Source organism: Pholcus phalangioides, unplaced genomic scaffold (assembly GCF_987345545.1).
Source record: "Pholcus phalangioides strain wild (caught in Gottingen) unplaced genomic scaffold, Ppha-v1.0 ptg000010l_1, whole genome shotgun sequence".
Classification (NCBI taxonomy): domain Eukaryota; kingdom Metazoa; phylum Arthropoda; class Arachnida; order Araneae; family Pholcidae; genus Pholcus; species Pholcus phalangioides.
Window position 1 is genome coordinate 4,786,441 of NW_028301603.1, and position 26,327 is coordinate 4,812,767.

A 26,327-nucleotide genomic window follows, 5' to 3' on the forward strand; every position below is an offset into this window, starting at 1 on the left:
TCAAAAAATCCAACCAATAAAACTCATAGGTTGCATTCGAGCAAATGCAACCGATAATCTCATTGGTTGAATTTTTCAAGTTTTGTAAAAGGACTTTTAGAAAACTTTTATAGTGTAATGCCGGCCAGTAGGCCTTTTATACACCCTTTCCTCGCAGATATGGCTTGGTTGCGCTGACTCCGGACCGTATAAAGTTTCGTTTTTATTTATTATTGTATTAGTAATATTAAGACTACCAACTAGTGCTGTCTTAACGAATGGGCCCGGGGGCCTCAAGAGAAGAGGGGCCCCTCACAAAAATGAGATCCGGTTGAAATTTTCTAGGATTTACCAGGTAGGGCTTCCGAAAAACCACTTGGCCCGGGGCCCCATGATACTCTTAAGACGCCCTGGTCTCGACACTTGGGGAAGGGGCTGAAGAGGAACGATAACCTCGCGAAAATTAGATCTGGGTTTTAATTTTGGAGAGTAAATTTGCCAGGTAGGGATTCAAAAAAAAAAATCACGTGGGGGGGGGGGGGCCTTGCTACCAACAGAACCCTACCAGAGTCGGAGAGGGATCTATATATATATATATATATATATACACAGTAAAACCTTTCTTTTGCGGGTACTGGTGGGACAAAAAAAAATTCATCCGCAAAAGAGGAGGGGGGGGGGTGACCGTTAGGCCCTTTACGGCGCACTACTCTTTAAAGTTGGAATTTCAACAAAAAAAGTTGTAGGCGGCCTACTTAGGCCTAAAAAAGTAGGCAGGTACAATTTTTTAATCACAAAATAAATATATACAACATTTTTTGTAAATACGAGGATTTTAAGTAACTCGTCACAGCTGAAGATCATGGATTGCCTTGTGTAGTGTTGCCATTGTATGATTGGAAAGAAAAGTTCAAAGTAAATGGTAAACCTCTTTTTATACATTTATAATTAAATTTAACGGTTTGGAGAAGCTAGTCAAGTTGGGTATTCCATGCAGTGGAGCAACAAAGGTGTAATTAGAGGTTTGAAATGCATATTTATATTGTTCAAGGGGAAATTATTTGGTAGTAAAAACGGGTGACCGACTCTGAGGGGTGTCGTTTCTGGATATGAGGTGCCGGGGTTACGATATGGTGACCAAACAGGGCAATTAACACACATTTCTATGATTTCATCCAAGACCCAGAGCGCGAGCAGTCGCCCTCACATTGCTAACGAGTTCGTTTTTGTACTTCCAGAGCACAGTGTCTTTCTTGAAGAACTTCATGAAGTTCCCCTGGCATTCCTTGTCCATGAGTGGCGGGCACGTGGCCCGGTAGTGGTGCATCTGAGCGAGGTGGCGTCCGATCAGCGCGTTCCTCCTGAGATCCGGATACAGGGGGAACAGCGTGTAGTGGTTGAACACGGCCAAAGTGTTGTTCGTGGCGTGGAAGCTCTTCACCGCGAAACCCGGAGACGTGAAGTTTGCCGACCTGTACACGTGCCTCAACATGTGCATGTACCCCGGGATAGACGGGTCGTCCTCGTACTCCCCGAACGAATCGAAGAAGTAGACGTTCGCAGCCGAGAGAGATGAATACGTGTTCAGGGCCATCTTGTGGTCGTCGAATATGTTCTCCAACATCTCCGACCAATCGTAACTGACCACGGGGACTATGGCCTCGTCCAAATCGAGGTTTACCACGAAATCGTGGGTGTCGATGTGCTCGTAGAGGCAGTCGTTATAGGGAATAATCTCGTGCCTTCGCTTCTGCCAGACGTTGTCCCTGAAGTACCTCGTCCTGATATAGGGGTCGTTCGGTTCACTACCAGGCAGAACGTGCCGTTTTATGCTACACCTACCGTTTTCACGGTAATATTCCAACACTTTCATCATGTTCGGGTGTACCCTGTAAACGTACGACGATATCTTGTCTGCGCCGAGTAGGAACTGGAGCTCTGCCCATTCGATTAGCCTTAGGCTGAGATCGCGATCGAAATCCATGGCCTTGAGGCAAACAACGAAATCCTTCCTTTTATTATTGTTCTCTGGATTTGGCACTGATTTCTTCAATCGGAGTTTATTCTTTGGCTCCTGGCAAGGTTCCAGGGACACGGAAACAGCGACGGCCTGGTCTTCCCTCCTGACTGGACAAGAGAAGATATATGGCCTGTAGTACTGACTAGAATTGGCGAGGTCCCAACTCGAGACCCATATTTCCATTCGATGAACCGTGGATGTCGCCATGTCATTGCCATCGTCGTACCATATCTGGCAATAGAGGTTCTGTTCGCTCATGCCTTTGGACATCCCCAGAATGCGGATGTAAGAGACATTTCGGCTTTTATTGCGCTTCCGGTTATCGATGAAAGCCGAATAGAGGAAAATCTTGGAATCTGGAACCGATTGCCAGACATTATCGTCGTCACTGACGTAACTCCTCGACGAGACGTTATCGCACTTGGTGGCGTCGATCCGAGAGTCCTCCGAGTACGCCACGAGAGACTCGTACCCTGTCCACGAGTTTGATGGTTTCTTCCGGTAATTGCCAGTTCTGTCGCTGTTGCAGAAAAAATAGAAGAAAACGCACAGGATGGTGAAGCAAAGGCCGAAATATATTGCCTTGGCGAGTCTCATTTTTACTCCAGTGTGGTGTTCGACAGGCCTATTCTTTACAGTCTCTGCTTCTTGAACATTCCCATAGCAAGGAGTCTTGGCAATCTATCTCCACAGTAGTCCCATATTTCTTCATGTATAGGATGCCTTTATTCTCATGGCCGTCGACGGTTTGCTTCAAGTATCTGCAAAAACGAAGTAAAACATGACGTTAGCAATTATAGGAAAAATATGGGGTGCAACGTTAACACATTAGTGCTCATTATTGATACGTCACGTCGTAAATGTGATGAATTGTTATACATAATAACCGGTCATAATGCATTCTTACCAATCGATACCCGTGCGTCGTTGCTAAATTTGATAAGTGAAATTTATAGCGTTTATCATATCTCAAGAAATGTGTATGTTACACTTACAGTAAATGTGATGAACTCTATTATTATGCATAATCGCTGACCATTTTAGCAAGTTTGAGGAATTTCCCTAAATTTATCACTTTTGCCGGTGGTTACGCATAATACCCAAGCGTCGTTGGTAAATTTAATAAGTACTAAAAAATTCTCACTTTCACTTGCGATTATGCTATGCATAATACCCAAGCATAGCATCGTTAGTAAACATGATAAATCGTACTGTGGTGGTCGAGGTCCCGGGTTCGAATTACACTGATAGTCGGCTAAAGTTGGTTTTCTGTTATTTCTAACTGCTCGTCCTCCACCGTGAAGGTTGCCGTCACGGTAGCAGGATCAAACCCGAGGGAGGATGTAGATAAGCTGTTTTCCCTAACCAGCTTGAGGCGACCGCCGATAGACAGCTCCTTCATTCCCAACCCATCTGATTAATGGCAGTAAACTGCAATATAGCGATATGGACCGGATTGGTGTCGTTTCTAACTTCAAGGAGCAAATGCGATCCGATCTCCCACACCACAAAGAGCAACAAGCCTAATTTATGGCAGCACAACTCAATCAATAGTAAATTGCTAGTGTTTAATTTTCCATGTGCACTGATGCTCTCAGTGGCTCTTTTTGTTGTTGCATGATCAAGATACACCCATCCCACGGAAAAGCTTCGATATCTCTCTGAGATGGGAAGCGGGGTGTGGCCGGTCCTTCAATGTATGATCAAGATGGTTTTTTTGCCAGAAGAATTTTTATGATTGAACAATATTTTCTCAATTCGTTCGAAGCCGTTATTAAAAGGCGTTCGAAAGAGAATTCAAAAATGTTTCTCCGCCCAATGAGACAACATTCTTCCGATTGGTGTCCCATTTTCGAGAGACTGGAAATGTTGAAGACCGCAGACGAAGTGGGCGTCCATCTCTACTGAGCCAGCATGAAATGCGTGAACTAAAGGGAAAAAACTGATAAATCTATGAACAAATTGGAGTTTAACAATGCCGTGTTAGGGTTGTTCCGGAGATGATTGCTCCAGGTGAGATAAAATGTCAGAATTTGGTGCACGTTTTTCGACGACCGCCTAATCTCAAAAGGATTGTGGCCACCAAGATCACCGCACCCTGAAAAAAGTCCCCCGATGATTTTTTTCTTGTGAGGACACCTGAAGACAAATGCGCAAGAATAATCCCCATTTCATTGATTAACTTAAAAAAAACCCCTGGCAGAAAGAATGCGCGCTTGCATTCACGCAAAAAGCTCACAATTTGAATACACGTTGCAACATTTCCAAACAAACTTCATTTTCGTATCCATAAATGTTGCCTTATTTGAACTATACACTTTTTTTAATATATTTCTTGATAGAATTTTAAAAATAGAATATATTAGAACGGGTTGCGTGACTTTTGGATCACCTTGTAGTAGCGATTGAGTAACCGTCAACTTTTAGATCAGAGGTGGTTAACTCTTCCCCAAGCCACTTGATGCTTGCGAGCGCGGGCCACTGCTATAAACACAGAGTAATAATACTATAGAGTGCGCGCGAGGGGTTACAATGTGAAGCAAAGATCCGGAGTCACGTGACTCCAGTCGAAAGGCTGGTCAGGGAATCTCGCTGGCAATGCTTTCCTTATGGCTGTTCGTATGACGATCTCCAAGTGCTGTCTTATTTTTGATTAGAATGGCCAACACTTGCGCAGCTTTCGGATGTTCTGAGCGGTTTAGGAAAGGGGGGACCAGTATCCTTTCACAAGGGAATACTTTTTTGCTTATTCCTCTTCTTATAAATTAAAAATTGGAATATTAAATTGACGATGCAATGGATTTCTGACGTAATCTCAGTTTTTAACGACTCCATTTTGGATTTAATTCAATTAAAGTTCCAAGTTTTGGTAAAATTCAAATGTCATGAATCATTATTAAATGTTTTAATGGAATTTTTGGCAATAAATGATTGAAATTGTGAGTTTTATGAAGTTTTAACTGAAATATACGTCTCCGCAAGATTTGGCGAGCTAGTGAGTTCATTCGACTTTTGCTCAACTTGGAAGAAAATATGCTTTTCAGAAGGAGAAATTTATGAAAAATATTCTATTTAAATAGAATGTGAGGAAAACTTCCCCCCCCCCTCTAGACAATTGCAGTTTTGCATAAAAATGCATAACAACCTTTAAAAATAATAGTATTTTTACCCCTCTTCACACCTGAGATAAAACTATTACAGAAAAGAAATTTTTTTATTCATTAATTTATGTTTGTTGTATGTGAAATTGCCGCTTCAAACAAGAAAATTAATTATTCAATTGATTTTTTGAGTCAATATCTGTACTAAGACCTGAAGTCATATATTGTGTACCTCAGATGTGATCTTGAAAAAGAATCATTCTAAAAACGATTTAATACCTTAAATTAAGATTAACATATGCATACTTTTGGAGCGAAGAGATTACATATGTCACATATATATATGTATATATATATATATATATATATGTGACATGTGTAAATATTATATTATATGAAATATTATATCTTAAAATATTATATATATATACACACTTTAAATTATTACATATATACTCTACATGGAATTTTAATTCTTATAATTTAGAGAAATTGATGATGAGATTCTGTGATTTTCTTGAGTAAAATCTATTTTAATCCTGAAATATTATGTAAGTGTTTACAGTTTTGTGTGATGAGGTTATAAAAGGTTTTTCAGGAATGTTAGAAATGAAACTTTTTCTTATTGTTTGAATATTATTTCATGACTGAATATGGTATGAGTGTGAATGTGTTACATTACATAACATAATATGATGCATTATAATTAATTATATATTAATTATGAGTATATAGAGTAATTGTAATGTTCTGGAAAGATATATTTTTGTTTTAATAGCCCCTAGTATAAATAAATTTTCGAAATTAAAAGCGACAAAGTGAATGAAGAGAATATTTAAAAATATAAATGAATTAGGCTTTACAACATATACGTTGTTCCGTTTTCCAATATTTGTTTATTTTATGGAATTTATTTTTTCAAATCTGATACTCCCTAAATATTTCACATAAAAATGAGTGAAATTCATTGAAAAAATGAAGGAAAGTTTTCATCAACTTGATCGAATTGAGTCAAATTTCGTTACAGCAACATCCTAGCTTCTGCGAAAACGCGCCAAATGTAATAGCGCAGAACCTGTTCTTTCCCCGACAATACTGCTCATCTTTTCTTCACGTTCGACAAGTTTTATGAATAGCGTGCGCGGTCTATTTATATCTTAAGTCTATGGCTATAAATCATTGCTAAGTTTTCCCGACGCAACATTGCCTCATTTAAGGTAACGGAAGTAAGAAGTAATGTGCTTTTAATCAGTCCGGGGTTGTGAGCGGTTCTATCTATCCCATGGCCGCTCCACAGTCAAAACTACATCGATGCTTGTGCCACCCTTCGATTTCTCAGAAGTAGACTATACGTCTCGTTTCCGAACAAAACTCTTGTCCCCCCCCCCCCCCCAAACATGATTCCACGGTACTGTTGTCTCTGTAAAAGTGCTAGTTTTGCGACTTACCGTATTTACTCGTGTATTAGCCGAGTTTTTTTTTTGTGGAAAAATTCGTTAGTCAAGTTGGGAGGGGGGGGGGGGGTCGGCTTATACACGAGTATATACGGTATTTTTGTGTTTGAAATTTGTTTTTGAATAGTAAATTCGTTTGTCACAATACAGATCGATGGAAGTTCATCTTATTTACACCATTGATAAATCATTCCTGATGCCACAGCGTGCAATATGTGGGGCATGCATGCCTCTTGCTGTCCTCCACAACTCTACTTCAGATGACGGGAACCATTGGCAGATTGGAGGATGGCCCTAATCCCAAGCTTAGCTTGCAAGAGACTTGGTGTAAAGATTCGTGTTACAAGCATTTATAAGGTTAGACGTCCCTAAAAATTTATAATTTCCCGATGGATAATGAAGTCTTCAGACAGCTCGAAATTACATCAAACTAAATTATAGACATACTGCATTAAGGGATCATTCAAGTATTACGTCAGCATCGATGGGGGAAGGGAGTTTCCGATTTCCTGAATTTTGATGACAAGGGCGGGTTTGGATTATGCTTACGTCATCAACCGCAATTTATGAAGATATGAAATATTCTTAATGTCATCTTGTTCGGTGCGCCAAAAAGGCAAAAAAACACGTCAGCTTTATGCAAAATATCTGGATTTGTCAATGCTAAAATAAGAGACTTTCAAGAAGGCAAGATATCTTGTCAATGTCGCTTAAAAGGCTAATAAATGAATTGAAATTAATAAAATATGAAAGTCCGAATTCAAGTGACTTATTTGTTCCAGATTTTTACTGTCCGACAAATCACTGGAAATTTTTTCGACATTACAAAATGCCTAAATGGCTTGTTAATGCCAAAAGGAAAGGGAAGCGATTGGCGAAATATCTTGTCAATGCTTCCTAAATGGTTAAACAAACTGTATGCAATTCATTAATTTAATAATTTATCTATTAATATGATTAATTTTATTCAAAATTTTGTGGTTGCAGCTTCTAATACCCGCAGCGGTCGTCGGCTGAAGTTGGTTTTCCGTGGTTCCCAACTTCGACGCACAAATGTGAGCCGATCGCCCCGTTAAAAACTCTCGCCGCAGAGAGCAACAGGCCTACAACGGTACACTATTTCACAGTACACTTCATGCACAGTTAGAAAAAATTGATGGCAGCACTATACAAGCATTACACACAAACAAAATTCACGGAAGGTTCGCTACACGCATTCCAACATGTACCAATTCGTTAGAAGTTCCGCAGAAGAACATGGACGAGATGTATGTCTGGTTTAGTAGCTTCTAAAATGCATGATAAAAATTCCTTAGGCATGTCTAGTTCCGTACAGGAAAGTGATCTGGCTGAACCTTTACTTTTCCGGGATCCCGGGAAATGAGTTCAGATTACTGGGAAACTCCCGTTGCATTTTAGTTGCGGGATCCCGGGAGAAATACCCTATCCGTGAAGCACAGTTTGGGAAACACTACAATAGAGCCCGAGATCTTCAAAATTCTCCAAATTCTTCTTGGGAGAAGACATGATAATAAAAGAGCATGAAAATATTTCTCACCGGCCCGCAAAATGGCCAAGTTCGCCCCTTTGATGACTTCAAAACTAATATATGTATTTTTTGCTGTGCGAATTGCTCTCATAATAATCATTATGGCAGCGTGATTAGTTCTCATTATCAAACACATGAAATTATTATAAAATAAATTCCGACACAAAAATAATTTAATGAGAGGAAATTATTATATGAGATAAATTTAAAATCGGTAAATACCTTTCCACATGATATAATCAACGTTATAATCCACCTTCCCGGTCATCGAGGACATGATTATGATGATGCCCGCGGATCACTCACGATCCAAACATCACGACGGATCGAATCGATCTGCGATTATCGATCAATTAAATCACCTATCGCAGGAAAGTTCGGGCAGGTGGCCGCATCATATAAATAACATTCGCGAAAGTCATGTAAGGCCTGATCGCATTACCATATCCAGCTGAGAACCAACTCGTTTCTTCTCATTTCTTTCCTTGGGCCGTCACGCCGCCTGTTCAGAAAACGCAGCCTAGGGCATGTTTTTTTCCCTCTCTTATTACCTTTCTTATTCCTGTAAATAAAAAAAAGAGTAAAGGTAGGCCATATTATAACCATCATCGCAGTCCGTCGTCGAGTCTCTTTCTCTCAACCCACTTTTCTTTTCCAAAGGACTGACTATATATAGAGACTCGACCCTGCACGTGTAGGTGGGCCATTGCCACACTGAAGTAGAGTGGGACGAGAATATATTCGGGATCTCCGTCCATAGAAATTGTAATGACCAGTAGGGATTTTGAATTTCTGAAAATATAGTTATCATTAGAGCCCGGTTTATATGCACTAAAAAAATGGTAAAATATGCTCTAAAAATATGCAAACATGCACGTAAAAATGCAAAAATATGCACTAAAAAAGTGGTAAAATATGCTCTAAAAATATGCAAATATGCACTTAAAAATGCAAAAATATGCACTTAAAAATGCAAAAATATGCACTAAGAAAGTGGCAAAATATGCTCCAAAAATATGGAAATATGCACTTAAAAATGCAAAAAAAAAATTAAAAATGCAAACAAATTACAAATAGTGGACTTAAAATACCAAAATGTGCACTTAAAATACCAAAATGTTCACTTAAAATACCAAAATATGCATTAAACACCCCAGAATATGCACTAGAAATCTTGAAAAGTCAAAAATTTTGAAATATGTACAAAAAATGTGAAAATATGCTTTAAAAAAATTACCATGAAAAAAAAAAGGAAGTGTTTTTAAAATGCATCTTTTTTCTATTTTTTAGTGCATGTGTGTGTATTTCGTTTACAAAAGAAATATCCCCTAACAATACAATACAAATGCAACGCCACAACAGGCAAATTGCCTAACGAGGTGGCTAACATAATAGTATACCGCGCATGCAAATAACTCCTACATATTTTTTATTCGGGCATTTTTTACTTTTCAGTTTGTCGCAGCTGCTGAATAACGGAAATAAACTATCTACCAATAAGTATTTGGACACCTGTGATAGAAAAGAAAAACTAACTTTATTCAAAATCAATAGTTGGTAGAGCCTCCACGAGAGGCAATTACAGCGTGAACCCTCCGGGGCATACTTTCCACAAGTCCTTGTGTGACGGCTAGTGGTATTTTCTTCTACTCGGCTTGGAGAAGACATGTCAGTTCCTTCACCGATTTTGAACGGGTAGGGCACCCCTTAATTCGGGGATCCAACTCGTCCCAGAGGTTCTCGATAGGGTTCAGGTCTGGGCTCTGGGCAGGCCAGTCCATTCGATGAACCCCATTGGCACCATACCAAGCCTCTCTTAACCTCGCAGTATGACAGCTGGCATTGTCATCCTGGAAGTAACACGAGTCCACCCCGTAAAACTGCCACAACGTAGGAAGCACATTGCCATCCAAAATAGTGCAGTAGGAATCGGCGTTGAGCTTACCATGAATGGGGACCAAGGATCCCAGTCCATACCAGGAGAAACACCCCCAGACCATAACTCCACCTCCTCCGAACTTGACTGTTGGCACAATGCATTCTGGCAGGAGACGTTCACCAGGCAGACGCCAGACCCTGCCATCCGAACGGTAGAGGGTGAACCTTCATTCGTCGCTCCAAAGAACCCGTTTCCACTGATCTACGGTCCAATTTCGATGTGCTTTGCACCACATTAACCGAGCAACGCGGTTGGACTTTGTGATCAAAGGCTTATGGGCAGCAGCACGACCATGAAAACCAATCAGATGTGCTTCCTTACGGATGGTATTCATTGAAACAATACTCCCGGATGCCTGTTGAAACTCCTCGCGGATGAGGGCCATCGGTTGGGTGCGGTTCTTCCGAATTTCTCTGGACAGCACCCGTCGGTCTCTATCTCCCAGTTTCGTTGGTCTGCCGACTCGGGGCAAATTCCGACAATCACTAACGCTGTTCCTTCGGCCGCCACTTCAGTGGTTGTCAAGATGGCGACTGCACAACAAAAATCTTTTTGTGTTCTAAGCTTCGCGAAGTGTGTGTCCGTAATAACTGTTCATCGTGCTTTTCGTCGTCAATACCCTGGTGTTAAACTTCCTACCGCTCAGAGCATTAGGCGAAGGAATAAACAATTCCGAGTCACTGGTTGTCTGTGTAAAGGGAAATCCCCTGGCCGTCTCTAAGCTTATGATAATTACTTAGCATATAAAGACTCGTTAGATGTCATTGCGAACAAGTAGTTGTCTGTAACAACTGTGAGCGCAATGTGATTCGCCCAGCGCGACACGCCGTCCACACCAGTAAGAAAAGCGGCATGACTGTTTTCCTACAGAGCGCAATACGCCTGACGACAGCACTTTACGTCGAAAGTGATTGGCCGACTGCTTCTGGAGGAATGAAATGCGTCGTGCGCCGCGGTTTTGCCGATATTCTCTTCACTCTTGTGTATTTTCTTTCTCTTCCCTTCAAACTGGAGCATGCAGACGACAGAGTAGCTGATGCCAAGGCCATACACTATAATATAGCCGCCCTGATCTGATGCGCCACGCTAGGAAAACATAAATGCGTAACGTAATTATGTAACACGTTTCTGCCGGCGCAAAATGAAATGATTCGGTTCACGCGGTGCAAAAAACATATTCCTAGGAAAACCCGGCTGAAGAGCCGAATACACTTCTCTCAGCTCATGTTGATATCTCAGCATATAAAGACTCAATAGATGTCACTTCGAACAGTTAGTTGTCTGTAACAAATATATGTAAACAAATCAACATTGAACCATTGCCTAAAACGTAGCAAAAGCCCAATACACTTTTCTAAGCTTATGATAATTTCTTAGCATATAAAGACTCGCTAGATGTCACTGAGAACAAGTAGTTGTCTGCAACAAATATAAATAAACAAATCTGTGGCCTGTCAAGCGTAAAATATAGTAAAGGACCATTCAAGTATCACGTAAGCAATTTTTTAGCCATTGCTGACCCCCTCCCCACCTTGTCAGCAAAAGTAAGAAGAACTCTGACTCCCCTTCCCCCCCTTGTCAGCAAAATTTCGTCAGCACTGCCCCAACTCCTGACACACAGTGGTGATATCCAGGCCCGAGACTAGGGGAGTGCAGGCGGTGCTGGTTCTCCGGACGCCATACTAGAGGGGGCGCAAACTTCACTCCTTAACCTCTCTTTCAACATTATGGGGGGGGGGCGCCAATATGCATGCTTGCCCCGGTTGACCAAGCATCTAGTAGCGGCCCTGGTGATATCAGCAGAAACGCACGCGGGAGGGGGGCATGGGGGTTTCTAATTGATTTCTGTAATTTCAATGCTATTTGAAGGTTAAGGACTCAAAATTCCTTTGTAAGACATTCATTGCGACCCACCCTTTAGGCCATATATGGTAAGCCCTTGTCCCGCGGACCAAATGTGGCACTGAAGGTTATGTGATGGGGCTTGCCCCATCAAACCCAATTTTATAAAGGAACTAAGCGGCACATTTACAGATCGCTTAAATGCCCCGTGGTACCCAGAGCATGTGAGTGGCTCGTGGCACATTTTGCGTACTATAGTGCTTTGCTAATTGCGTATTTTGGTGCACTGCATGTTGTCCTGTATTGCCTATGGTGGAGGTGTATTTCTTATTATTCTGTTTTGCTGATGGTGGAACATTACGCATTGCGTTGTTTTGCTTATCGCGATGGTGCTACGATGTATTTCTTAATGTGGTGCACTAAATAAAGTAGTGCATTGCTTATTGCGGTGCTTTGAATATGGTGGTGCATTAATTATTTTGCTGTATTGCTTAATGTGGTGCCCTGAATATAGTGGTCCATTGCTTATTGCGGTGCCCTGAATAGACAGGGTGCACTACTTATTGCGCTGTATTGCCTATGATGGTTGGTGCATTGCTTCTTGTACTGAATCGCCGATGGTTGTGCATTGCGTGTTCTATATGCCGTATTTCTTATTCTAGTGCATTGTGCAAATAATTGTGAATTGCTGATTGTGGGGCATTGCGCCATGCAGCGCATCACGTGATGTATTGCTTATTGTAATGCAGTGCCTTTGCTTTTTGGGTATTATATGGTGTTTCACTTATTGCGATGTATCGCGTATTGCGGGGGAATTACAATTTATGCTGTATTGCGGTGCACTCTAAATAGGGATGCACTGCTACTTGTGGTGCATTGCGTCCTGTATTGCTTATTTTAATGCTTTGCTTAATGTGTGTGTCATGCATCGCTATTGAAGATTGTGGTGCATCTCGTGCTGTATTGCTTAATGGAATGTTATTGTGCTGTATTGCTTATTGGAGTGCATTGCAAATAGTGGTACAATGCTGGTTCTAGTGCATCGCCTGCTGTATTGCTTGCTTATTGTAATTATAATTCCGTATTGCGTATTTTGTTGTATTGCGTATTGTGATAAATTGCTTATTGCGATGCTTCGCTGATTGCAGTGCATTGCTGATTTTGCTGGTTGCGCACTGTTATGCATTACGTACTGTAGTACATATGTGTTGTATTGCTTATTGCAGCGGTTCTTAACCTTTTCGGACTCGATTTTCAGTGAGTAATTTCTCTGGCGGAGCCCTGTTTAACTCGAAGAGCCCTTTTTATTATATCATCTATATGGCGGTACCTTTTTGGCCTCTTTTTTTGTTTGTTTATCGAATTTATTGATTTATTTTATTATTCTCGAGTGGCCGCGGAGCCCTTGGGAAGTGCACACGGTGCACCGGTTGAGAACCGCTGCTCTAGAATACTTTAAGGCATTCATTTTTAAAAATATCGTTGGTACTTTGAAAATCGGAAGTGCCTTATGTGGTGATGACGAAGCTCAGGTATAAAAAACTAAATTCTTCATTCAGCTTTGTTCCTTATAAACCGACCTGAAAGATCAAACTTCCAGTTCAGTAATTTTTTCAAGACCCAAGGAGACACGAGCCGTTAAAACCCAAAACGGCTCAGTGATATGATTGGCTGATGAGAGAGTGACGTCAGTATAAACATACTAACGTTGTTTCATCAGTTTATCATATTTGGCAAGAAATTATACTTTTCTATCTTAGAAATAAGTCGCCAAGAAGACCTTATGTTGCTATCTTTTAAAACAGAACTCTATCGGGAAACCTCATGACCATGTAATCTGTATTTTACGGGACAAAATTTCATAGATCACGTGATTTCTTGTAAAAATTTTGTGGATTTTCGTCTTCGAGAGAAAAAAGTTTTTTCAAATCGGGAATTTTTAATTCTAATGAAAATTTCCCATCCATGAAATGTCTCGTTTTGAGATAATGGTTGCATTCAATACTACTGTGCTGTTGTTGCGTACATGCTCAAACCATGCCCAATTGTGGTCCTCGGACTTATCTGATGTGGCCTGCGACCTCAAACTTAATTTTGTAAAAATTTTCAGATCACTTGAGTGACCGCCGCACAGTTCCAGAGCACACTTAAACGGTCCGTGGCACATTTACAGAGAACTTGAATTTCTCTTGGCACAGTTTAACATCACTCAAGTGACCCGCGACTTATACACAGTTAACTTTTAGTAACCTCCGGCATGGTTCTACAACACTTGAACGGACCTGACACATGTCCAGATCATTTAAGTGATCCGCGGCACATTTTAGATCACTTACGTGGCCTTTGGAACAGTTCACATCGTTCAAGTGGCCCGCGACACATTTACAAATCAGTAAAGTGACCCACGACGTATTTACAGATCACTTAAGTGACGTGCAGCACAGTTCCAGAGTAATTAAGTGATGTGTGGCACAGTTCTAGAGCATGTAAGCGGCCTCCGGTGCAGTTCCACTTCACTCAAGTTACTCGTGGCGCAGCTCTAGATCACTCAAGTGGCCCACGGTACATCTCCACATGAACTAAGTGGCCCGTGACACATTTACAAATCAATCAAGTGACCCACGACGTATTTACAGATCACTTAAGTGACGTGCAGCACAGTGCAAGAGTAATTAAGTGACGTGCAGCACAGTTCCAGAGTAATTAAGTGATGTGTGGCACAGTTCTAGAGCATGTAAGCGGCCTCTGGTGCAGTTCCACTTCACTCAAGTTACCCGTGGCGCAGCTCTAGATCACTCAAGTGGCCCACGGTACCTCTCCACATGAACTAAGTGGCCCGTGACACATTTTCAAATCAACGAGGAAGTGGCCCGCGCTGTCCTAAAGATTGAGTATCCTTGCATTAAAGTAATGTTGAAGCGAAGGGTCGATGGAAAGATTCCAGTTGTGTAATTACACGGACTAAACTTTTTTCACTTCCAAGCTTGGAAGTAAAAAATGATTCGTCATGATTCTTATCAGTAGTGTTTTAACAATAAGAGAGCCACTAAATCAAATGGACCCCAGGGCAGCAGGCAGATCTGGTGCCCCGGACCAGAGGGGACGCAAATATAATCTATTAACCCCACCTTCGACATTAGAAGAACGAGGCACCAAAATGCGTGCTTGCACCGGCTAACTAAGCATCTAGTTGCGGCCCTGTCGAAAAATTTATTTTTGAGGGGAGGGGGACACAGTAATAGAGAGCAAACGAATATACCATGTTATAACATATATCTCTGCCATTTCCTTAGGTTTTGAGAGGATGGACCCCTCCCCCGGCACTGATGGACAATTGAAGCAGCACCTTGAAGGCTTTTATTGATTCTCAACATTTTTTCGAAAAATTGAAATTTTCATTACTACAATTTTATAATTACTTATCATAAGTTTTCAATTGCGTATTTCTTTCCTTCATTCTAAATTTTCATTAGACTTTAATCATGTCTCTCTTAAAATTCTAAATTTTTGTAATTTTTTATTATATGTTCATATTTTTAATTAGAATTTTTTTTTTTTTTATCATTACCGTGTACCGCAAGATGATGTCCAACCCAGAAAGCACAAACGTGGTAAACTTTTTCTCGCTGTAGATATTTTTATTTTTAACCTAGTGAGTTCAGCCCTGACTTCAAGGATTGTAGGTGCGTTATCGTTGAATTCAAGGTCTGAAAGGGTAATAACATTTCCTTTTGTATAGGCTACCATTTCTGTCAAAAAAGCGATACCCAAATACCTTTATATATTTAAAATTCAATGTTATTCAAAATATCTTTCCACTTCTTGAATATCAAAATTCATGAGCCAAGATCTAGTGAATATAAATAAATTAATACAGTAACTGAGGATAGGAATCAGACTTGTTTAGAAAAAGTTCGAAAGCACCTCCGCTCCAAATCCTAGCAAGTCTTGAGAGTTCAATAAAAATTTCACATCATTTTTGCAAATAAATCACAAAATAAATTGAAACTGAAGTATTTATTGATGAAAAAATACCAACTAATGTTCATTTACAATACGTATGATTGCAGCCACTACGCACATGCAAAGGACTTTCTAAACTTTCGATCATTTCTACTTTCTTAGCATAAAAGTGTCAAACTCCTGTTGGATGTTCTTTTTTTGGTGATTAAATGTTTCCTTTCCAGAACTGAAACTAATGAATCTCTGATATCATGTAGTGTTTTGTGGAGAAAGACCCCAGCTTTCATTTTATCTGGAAAGAGAATGAAAACAATTGTAAAATACTAGACAAGCAGTTATGATGAAAAAACATTCATTTAACAATTAATAATACAAATACAAACTCAAAGGCCACAACAGGAAAATTGCCCAAGTGAGGACTGATGCTAGGAATAGGTTTACAACTCAAGCAAGGACGGTGTTTCAAAAGATGGCAGAACAGGTGAAACAATCTCATTTTCATCTTAGCAATACATAGAACAAAAAATGTGCTACAATACACTTGAGAGCAGAATTGACTTCTGGAGGGGAGGAGAAAACAAGGAATTTCCTACAGAAAAACGAGTTACCAACCCTTAAAAAAATGATTTAAATTAATTGCAATTGATTACAATAGCATGTAAAAGGTGTTTTTTCTTTTGTAATATTTTTTTTTTCTGAAAATATTTGAAATCATTATTATATATTTGAAATTTTGCTGACAAGGGAGGTGGAGGGTATCGAAAAAGGCTAAAATTCTTCTTACACAATACAGTAGATGCGGTTTATTGAAATCATGCATAATGCTATCATTTGGATATTGCTATCAATCACTAATGCAAAATATAGAATGGACCAATACTGTAACATGAGAAAAGTTCATTGATAGTTATCAGGACTTATGGCTTTCTTTATTTTTTATTTTTTGCACTTAGAAGCCGAGGTTTAACCATACTTTTGTAGGAGATTAAAAAATGTAACACCACCCCCATTGACAAAGATTTCTGTATTCTGGATGATGATTTTTGCTTGCACATGAAATCGATAGGCTATCTGAATATTATTAGCTGCTATAATCCATGAACATGTGAAGCTGCTTTTGCAAAATGAACGTCCAGCAATGCAGGCACACAAAAGGTAAGATCAAAAAAAGAAACTTCAGTTCTCAGTCAATTAACCAAATTCAGTTTTTGCTTGAAAGACTGTCTCGAGGGATTTATGAAACACACACACACACACAGTATTACATGAATTAAACTCGACTGAATTAAAAAAAAAGATTTTAGCTTCAAGGGAAAAAACCCAGCATGATTTTTCCTCAAAACAGTCCTAAATAATGTTTTTCGACTTTTCAGAGACACACTGCAATAAAATCAAATTTTGCGCCACCCGTAGACTCCATTTTAACAATCGCATGAATTTCTGGCGACCATTTATCTATTTTATAATCACCACGTCAATGATATTTGTCAAGCCCTGAGCTTTGTGGAAAACCGAAATGAAGTTGCCCTGTTTTCATGTATCCTGTTTGACCAAGCAGGACTCAAGATCATCATATTGGCTTCTGGGTTTCTTTCGGCTATAGTTATCAATTGGTTATTGTTATCAGAAACTAAGATTCTAATTTCTTTTTCTATCCTGTGTATATAATATGACAAGTGTAAGATAACAGATGGCATGGGGCTCCTCTCCAATTGCTTTTAAAATATACTTCCATCCTGATATGTATACATTCATCCGTCTTAACTAAACCCAGAAACTTTTCTCCAACTCCCAATCCCATCTCGTCTGTAATCACCACAAAATTTGTTAATCACGACAGTACCCAATTGTCCAGGGAAAATATGTTGTAAAAATTTTGTGTGTGTGTGTGTGTTTTTTTGGACACAAAATAAAGTGTTCCAGACTCTGCCACGAAGCTGGGCTGGAAGAGATCTCGGCAACGGGATAAGTCCAGTGGCAAAGTTCTGGCGTTCATTCATTCATTGTTATAAGAAACTATAGTCCTCATTTTGGAAGAAAATATTGGTTTGTTTTTTTCTTCATTTTTTATGAAAGCCCCATTTCTTTGTGATTTCAAACCAGGCCTTCGATGCTTAGAACCGAAGTTACGTCCACTTTAGAGTTGCATTTTCACCAGGATTGGCAAGTTTTTGATGGTTTAAACTTTCACATCAAAAACCTCAAATATTTCTTTTCAATATAAAAATTCCCATTGGAAATGCACATGTTAATTGCACGTAATGTTTAAAGTGACTGTTATACAAAAAATAAATACTTAATATGATTGTAAAATAATTTTCTACTCTATACAGAATTATTTTGGACAATATATGTTTTCTTTCTTACAAAACATACACTTTGAATAAAGCATAGCATAAATGCTGAACGAAAAACTATGGAAGGATTTAATATTCTTCAATCCTCCATTTCTTTAACTGCTTATATATGTGTATTGATTTATATAAACCATCTGCTGCACTTTTTTCGTAAAAGATAGGTATTTAAAAAGTTATTTTACGTCATATATGTAATGTTGATTTTTGTTATTCTTAAATTAATCACTGATACTCAAAGCAATACCCTTATTGTGCATAAACATTAGAATATATCTAGCAATCAATAACAAATTGTAGAACTAAAATTTTCTTTAATTTGGCATTGCTGGCTTGTATATGATGCTTAAGAAACTCCTGTAACTTATTCTTAGTGCATAAGTAAGAATAAGTTTTTGAATATGATATGATATATATTTACAATGCATTGGTTTTTTGACTGAAGCTGTATCTAAATATGCAATAAGTATCATGTCCTGCCAGCTCTTCTTTGATTAAAAATACTTGTTAAAACTCTGGATTTAATTGACCTAAGCTATAAAATTTTTAGGTGAGAATAAATGAGCACAATTAGTGTATTAACAGATGCTACATGAGAATCTTTACATGGAATAAAATTTTGTGGGTAGATCAGAAAATTTAAAATATCAAAATAGATATTTTGTGCTCAGTAATTATAATTCAAAATATAAAAACACGTTAATCTACATAAAAGGAAGTGTTTTATCCAACATATCTATCAGGTTAACAAAAACTATTTGACATCAGTAAGTTTTTGACTGTTTTAATACTGAGCTAATTTCTGAGATCACAAACCTATCTCTGATCTCCTATCACACATATATCGAATAAACAGCTTCACTTTGCTAAGTAAATCGAACACTGGAAATCGGTATTGTACATAAAATGAAACATATGAAAGTGTTTTTCATCATGTTATATACTTATTGTGTTCAAAACATTATCTAAAAGCATTCATTTAAGATTTTGACGGTTTTAAATCAGTTTGTGACACTTATCATGTCAAAAACCTAGCCCCAGTTTTTACATCAAGTAATCTGAGAATGAAAATTTTAATGGTGTTTTATCACGAATGTTATTTCTGACATTTTACTTGGGTTTGAAACACAATTTCTAAAAATTTATTGGCTATCATTGTAAAATTTTATTATATTTAGCCATTTGTTCTAAAATGTCATAGACCAAAATCTAAGGTCTATAAAAATCTAAGTGTTTGTCTAAGTGCAGCGTTTTACATACACGATATGTTAAGTGAGATTTCAAAAAATTCCCATGTACATCATTTGAGTGAAATGATACTTTTGCCAAAATTTGGGATTCGAATCGGAGTGAACACTTAGTGTGGTTAAAGTTATATAGAAATGTCCTCTTCACTTGTCAATACAAGATTCATCGAAAGACTGGTTATTTGTGGAGATGAAGATGCGAACCAGTCTTTCGATGAATCTTGTAGTTGAAGTTATGCGATGCATAAATGAAATATAACATTTTTTTTAAAAAAAGTATAGAGAATAATTGAGGCTAAATCTAAACGTAATATAAATGAGAAAGTATTATAAATTAGTTATATAAACAGGGTTCCACTGTAAATAAGTGATTTCCCCAATTCTCTGGAAATACAATTTCCTGTTCCTGGAGGCTCAAAAACGTCAGGAATTTAGAAACCCTACTATCAGCCTCTCGCGAAAGAGTTTCCTTTAGGGGCAGCCCATGAGGCTTTGCAACCGGGCTGCAGTTAAGCTCGAGCTGCCCCTCGTGGAGGGGGGCCCACGGTACTATCTATAATATAACATTGATTTTTAGATTGTTTCTGTAGTTTTCATGTCTATAACATTTTTGAAAAAAAAGAAGGCACAATTGAATATAAAACTTAGGTTAGCATGTTAATGGCTTCATTGCTACCAATATGTCGTTAAATAGAGATATAAGCTCAATAACTAGAAAAGATGCATTAAGGAAGGGGGAAGAAACACAATTTCTTACCTCTCTGCTTTAGTAAGAGCCAAAGGTTTGCCTAAAGTGACTTTGCCAGTGCTGTACTTTGATTCCTGAACTTTCAAATAATATATTATTTCAGCAGGACAATAGACATTCATCTTTCCGCTACCGTGACTTTTGCAACCTCTATGGCCAGTGCATCTGCTGGTGAAATTTCCTGACCTATGACAGACAAAGGTCTTCCACATTCATTCTTTTGTATCCTTCTGATTCTGCTTTTAATAGAAATATTTCGACTGCCTTTCCAAAGATCAAAATCTACAAAAAAAAGAAGAAAATCATGTATTTCAAAAACACAACTAAGGGCCAGAACTTAAGGAGGGGTGGCAACAAAATTCAGAACGGCTGCTAATTTTACGTGGAAAAAAAACAGTTGTAAAATCATTAATCAAGTTCTAGTGGTGGGAGCAGTAAAATCCCACTTGGCCCCACAAAAATCGCAGTAAACCCTTACAGCGGCAATCCTGAGATATCTTGTTAAACTTGATCAACTTATTTTGTTTGGTCATCCTGAAATATCTCGGGTTCTTTTAGCACGCTTTTATAAACATAAGTGGCAATCACGATGCACATCAAGAAAATTTTAAAAACTGCTTAAAGGGTTCAGGTTCTGGCGTAATTTCCCTTTTCAGTTGTTGTTAATTTTAAAGTTGTTGCCACCGGCGATTTCATGGTGGGGTGAACAAAAAAAAAATGTTGTGGCAATTAGCTTATAGAACTTCTTGACACTTTACACTAACATCCTTGAGAGTTCTCGACCTGCAATGGCTACCACATGTGGCGTGGTGGTGGTTGTATGCGTTATATATGTGCAAGTGAGTGTATGTGTGAGCGCGCGCTTTTCATGTGTGCATGTTTTTATGTGACTAGACCAAATACACGAATTCCACCAAGGTTAAATGAAAGTCTGCAACGAACGCTCACTGCTCTCGTCATTTATGGGAAATTGCGCCCATTGTTGGTAAACTGGGAAGATAGCTTTCACTGTAAGCAGACAGACGTTCTCCCATATTCTTAATTGTTCATTGTCACTTTTTGCCTACTCTGTCGACGGTAGTGTGTGTGTGTGTGTGTGTGTGTGCGCGCGTGCATTCAATTCTGATGCAAGAAATTGCAAATTCCAGCTGGAACTACTGAATTATTTTCCAAAAAAGAACCCGTATATAAGACCGACATCAAATTATAGAAACGAATTTTTCGATAAAAAAACTCGTCTTATATGCAGTGGCGGTCTTACTGTATAAGTCACCCTAGAGACCCTGAGATTTTGACCTGTCGATGATATGACCCAGACCCATGCCCTTATACAGATGCTGGAAAAAAATTTAACTTTAAATTAAACTTAATAAATTAAGTTTAACTTTCTCCACCAGCAAAAATGGTAAAAGATAGCCTCAGCTTCTTATTGTTTAAAGCATGCTTGTGTTCAAAACTGTGTGAAGTTATCTCGTTTGAAATTTACAATTCTTGTGCGAAAATCCTCTTGGATGGCAAGAAACATTTTCGAAAACTGGCTCATGAAACTTGAGCTTCAAAAAAAAGAGATAAAAAACAGCACTCCCTTTTGGACAATGTTAGAGGAGATATAATTCTCGAGAAACTTTACATTACATGCTTAATTGCTAATTTACATTCAAAACATGTAGTTGAAACGTCCAGTACAAATTCATAATTTTCTTTACATATTTAAAATTAAAGCGTTTCTCACCCGCTCACGAACTCAGTAGCTCACTCGCCCATCCACATTCCGACACACTCGACCGTTCTCTCACTCCTCGCGCGTTCATTCGCCCCCACTTGACAACTCATTTGCTCATGAAATCTTCTATTCTCCCACACACTCACCCGCTACTACACTCAGTAGCTCGCTCCACACTCTCAACCGCTCGCCCGTTCACGCGCTCACTAATCTGCTCACGGACTGAGTAGCTAGCTCGCCCACACACTCGCCCAATCACTCGCTCCCTCACTCAAACACTGACGGACTCAGTAGATAATTCGCCCACACACTCATCCGTTCACTCGCTCACTCACTCAATCGCCCCCCTCACCAACTCAGTAGATCGCTCCCCCATTCACCCACTCATCAACTCAGTAGATGGCTCGCCCACTGATTCGCACATTCATTCGCTCCCCACCTCACCCGCTGACGGGCTCAGTAGATCACATTCCAGCATTGACGAAAGAAATAATTTCAACATTGATCAGTGATAATTCCATAGTTGATCAGTGATAATTCCATAATTGATCAGTGATAATTCCATAATTGATCAGTGATAATTCCAGAATTAATAAAAGATAACTCTAGAATTAATGAAAGATATAATTTAGAATTAATGAAAGATATAATTTAGAATTAATGAAAGATATAATTTAGAATTAATGAAAGATATAATTTAGAATTAATGAAAGATATAATTTAGAATTAATGAAAGATATAATTTAGAATTAATGAAAGATGATTTCCGAAATCCGAATTAATGAAAGAGATCATTTCAGCAATAATGAAAGCGATAATTCCAAAATTAAGGAAAAAATGATAATTCCAAAATTAATGAAAGCAGTAATTCAAGCATTGGCAAAAGATAATTCCAGCATTAAAGAAAGAGATAGTTCCAGAATTAAAAAAAGAGATAATTCCAGAATTAAAGGAAGTGATAATTCCAGCATTGACGAAAGATAATTCCAGCATTAACGAAAGATAATTCCAGAATTAAGGAAAGATAATTTTAAAATTAAGGAAAGACATAATTCCAAAATCAATGAAAGATTAAACTGGCAGAATAATTGGGTCTCGAGCTTCAGATCCTGACGTCATTATCGAAGAACGAATGGGAAACCCAGAAAGTTCAGAGACATCGATTGTAGGAGGGGCGAAGAAACGAGGAACGAATCACTGAAGAGATAAATGACGTCATTCGTCAGATGGGGCGTAAAAGCGGATTTTCGATTTTCGGTTTGAAGGTTTTAGTGACGTCATCAGATTCATCGTATTACATCTTCTAATGATAAAGCAACGTAAAACTGCTGTTTATTGATGATTTGTTTCCTAGAGTAATTATTCGCAAATCATCATTCATTTTTTTTGAGCAGACGCCTCCAACATCTTCTGTTACGAGGACATTTATTTTAAATATTTAGAAAGAATATTTTATTTTTAACAGATGTTTTTCCGAGCTCATGCACGCAATGTTAAGTTAATGGGAAATTGCTTTTCTACGAGAACGTAATCATCAGAAGTGTCGGTCTCGTCGGAATCGTGCTCCAACATGCGACAGAAACTGGCTTTTAAATGCAGTTTGTTTGTGCAACGTTATTCAGAAATCCAATGATTCATTCAAATGATGTGTTTTCTGAAAAACCATGTAAAATACACACACAAACACATAATCAATTGTAGTCACACCAATACTCGTAATCAATGTCCTCTTTATTCTACCGGTGATAGGGCTAACTGGAAAAAAAAACCATTTTTTCCCCATTAATTTAATTCTCAACCCGTGGCCGCTACCCACGGGGTTGAGAATTAACTACAATAAAATGATTTTAGTGTTGCGAATATTAACCAAATCACTAAAGTGGTGCGCGAATGATTATCAAATTAGTCTAGTGACCCGTAGCACATTGCCAGATATCTCAAGCGACGAAGCGAAATCACTTGAGTCACAATGTCAAATTAATGGAAAATTGTTTTTCTACGAGAAAAGAATCATCAGAAACGTCGCTATCGTCGGAATCGTGCTCTAACATGCGACAGAAATTGACTCTTAACCCTTCAATATCCTGACGGTACTTTAAAATACCAGGTTATAAATATTTAGTTTTGAACTAATTTTTCCAAAAACATCGCTGTTTTTTTTTTTTTTTTTGTGTCTTGTAACTAACATCATCTACCGAGGGATTTACACGTGACAACTATGTAACATTATCATTACCAGTGGCGTAGCCAGATTTTGGTCAGGGGGGGGGGGGGAACGAAATTCGAAAATGCGCCATTTTTTGTTCCTGCGCAAGCTTTAAATTATGCATTAGTAGGAAGAACTTGAAACTTTTTTCAATTTAAAAAATCCAATTAAAGTTATTCAGTTGATTTTTCTAATTGAATTAATTACTTTTCAATCGATTAATTTATTTAAATTTTCCAATTAATTTAAAAAAATGCAAATTATATTTTATGTTTCGCTCACTTTTGCAACTGCAAGCACCAAAAACAACTGGGGAATCGGTGGTGGTTGAAAAAAAATTTAGATTAAAATATAAAAAATGATAGGAGGATGAAATTTAAAAATTAATATGTACAGGGTGTTCTGTTAATGGAGCGACAAACGCAGAGGGTTATTAGTAGACATCGAGGGCAACAAAAATTGCTAAGGAACATGGTGTCGCAAAACACGTTGAGAGGGTGAAAAGCGCATGCAGGTTTCGACGTCACGCTGCAACGACAAAAAGTACAATAATAACTTTTCCCCAAGTTCAACGCGGCTTAATATTCAGAAAATCTATTCATTTCATGTATCTGAGAAACAAAATGATCATCCATCTTGGTTCAATTTGGGTTTCTAACCAATCTCTTATCCAAAAGTTGTGACTGAAATCTACACCAACATCGCCCTTAACCGACCCGCGGCATATTTGCAGATCACCGCGGCACACTTCCAGAACACTTGAGCTACAAGAACCAAAATTCCACTCGAGGGACTCGCGGAATATTTACAGATCACTGGCGTGGCCAGTTCCAGACCATAAAAGCCACCCGTGCTGTAGTTAAATGTGAGAGAAAATTGAATTTCTCACACAAAATAAGTGAAAGGAAGAAGCTCTAATCGGCCAAAAAATGTAATTGTACAGATACAAAAATCAATATTAACCTGCGTTTGTTGCATTAACACTACAGTGTATGTAGAAGAAGCAAACTTTACAGAAGCGAGATGTCAAAATCGAAACACATTTTTCTCAATTGGGATTGATAAATGACAAGGTTCCAAATTTATGAAAATTAGAAAATTTCACTAGATTTTACGAATTTGAATGACTAAATAGTTAATTAATTATGGTTTCAATTAGCATCAGGCAGGATCGTTGTTGTTTATGACAAGGCTTTCAAATTTATGAAAATTAGAAAAATAGCAAGTTTACTAATTTTCACGAATTTTATATGCACTAAAAAAATGATAAAATATGCTCTAAAAATATGCAAACATGCACGTAAAAATGCAAAAATATGCACTAAAAAAGTGGTAAAATATGCTCTAAAAGTATGCAAATATGCACGTAAAAATACAAAAATATGCACTTAAAAATGCAAAAATATGCACTTAAAAATGCAAAAATATGCACTTAAAAATGCAAAAATATGCACTTAAAAATGTAAAAATATGCACTTAAAAATGCAAAAATATGCACTAAAAAAGTGGCAAAATATGCACTAAGAAAGTGGCAAAATATGCTTCAAAAATATGGAAATATGCACTTAAAAATGCAAAAAAAAAATTAAAAATGCTATAATACAAATAGTGGACTTAAAATACCAAAATGTTCACTTAAAACACCAAAATGTTCACTTAAAATACCGAAATGTGCATTTAAAATACCAAAATATGCATTAAACACCCCCAGAATATGCACTAGAAATCTTGTCAAAAATTTTGAAATATGTACAAAAAATGTGAAAATATGCTTTAAAAAAATTACCATGCAAAGAAAAAAACCGACGTGTTTTTAAAATGCATCTTTTTCTATTTCTTAGTGCATGTGTGTATTTCGTTTACAAAAGAAATATCCCCTAACAATACAATACAAATGCAACGCCACAATAGGCAAATTGCCCAACGAGGTGGCTAACATAATAGTATACCGCGCATGCAAATAACTTCTACATATTTTTTATTCGGGCATTTTTTACTTTTCAGTTTGTCGCAGCTGCTGAATAACGGAAATACACTATCTACCAATAAGTATTTGGACACCTGTGATAGAAAAGAAAAACTAACTTTATTCAAAATCAATAGTTGGTAGAGCCTCCACGAGAGGCAATTACAGCGTGAACCCTCCGGGGCATACTTTCCACAAGTCCTTGTGTGACGGATAGTGGTATTTTCTTCCACTCG

The 26,327-nt window shown here is 38.1% G+C and overlaps 1 protein-coding gene and 1 long non-coding RNA gene across 2 annotated transcripts in view; both read right to left on the reverse strand.

Moving 5' to 3' along the window:
* Positions 1-749: 749 nt before the first annotated feature.
* LOC149080785 (uncharacterized) lies at positions 750-8,746 on the reverse strand. The gene is made up of 2 exons (XM_089237470.1): positions 8,326-8,746; positions 750-2,760 (listed from the first exon to the last, which is right to left on the reverse strand). Exon 2 carries the CDS (start codon positions 2,594-2,596, stop codon positions 1,151-1,153), a length of 1,446 nt encoding a protein of 481 aa, XP_089093596.1. The 5' UTR covers positions 2,597-2,760; positions 8,326-8,746; the 3' UTR covers positions 750-1,150.
* Positions 8,747-15,882: 7,136 nt separating this feature from the next.
* Positions 15,883-26,327, reverse strand: part of LOC149080786 (uncharacterized) — a 29,318-nt gene continuing 18,873 nt past the window's right edge. Inside the window, exons 3-4 of the long non-coding RNA XR_016193389.1 lie at positions 20,206-20,478; positions 15,883-16,139 (exon numbers count right to left, since the gene is read on the reverse strand). This is a non-coding gene — a long non-coding RNA (uncharacterized LOC149080786). The remainder of the gene's footprint in view (positions 16,140-20,205; positions 20,479-26,327) is intronic.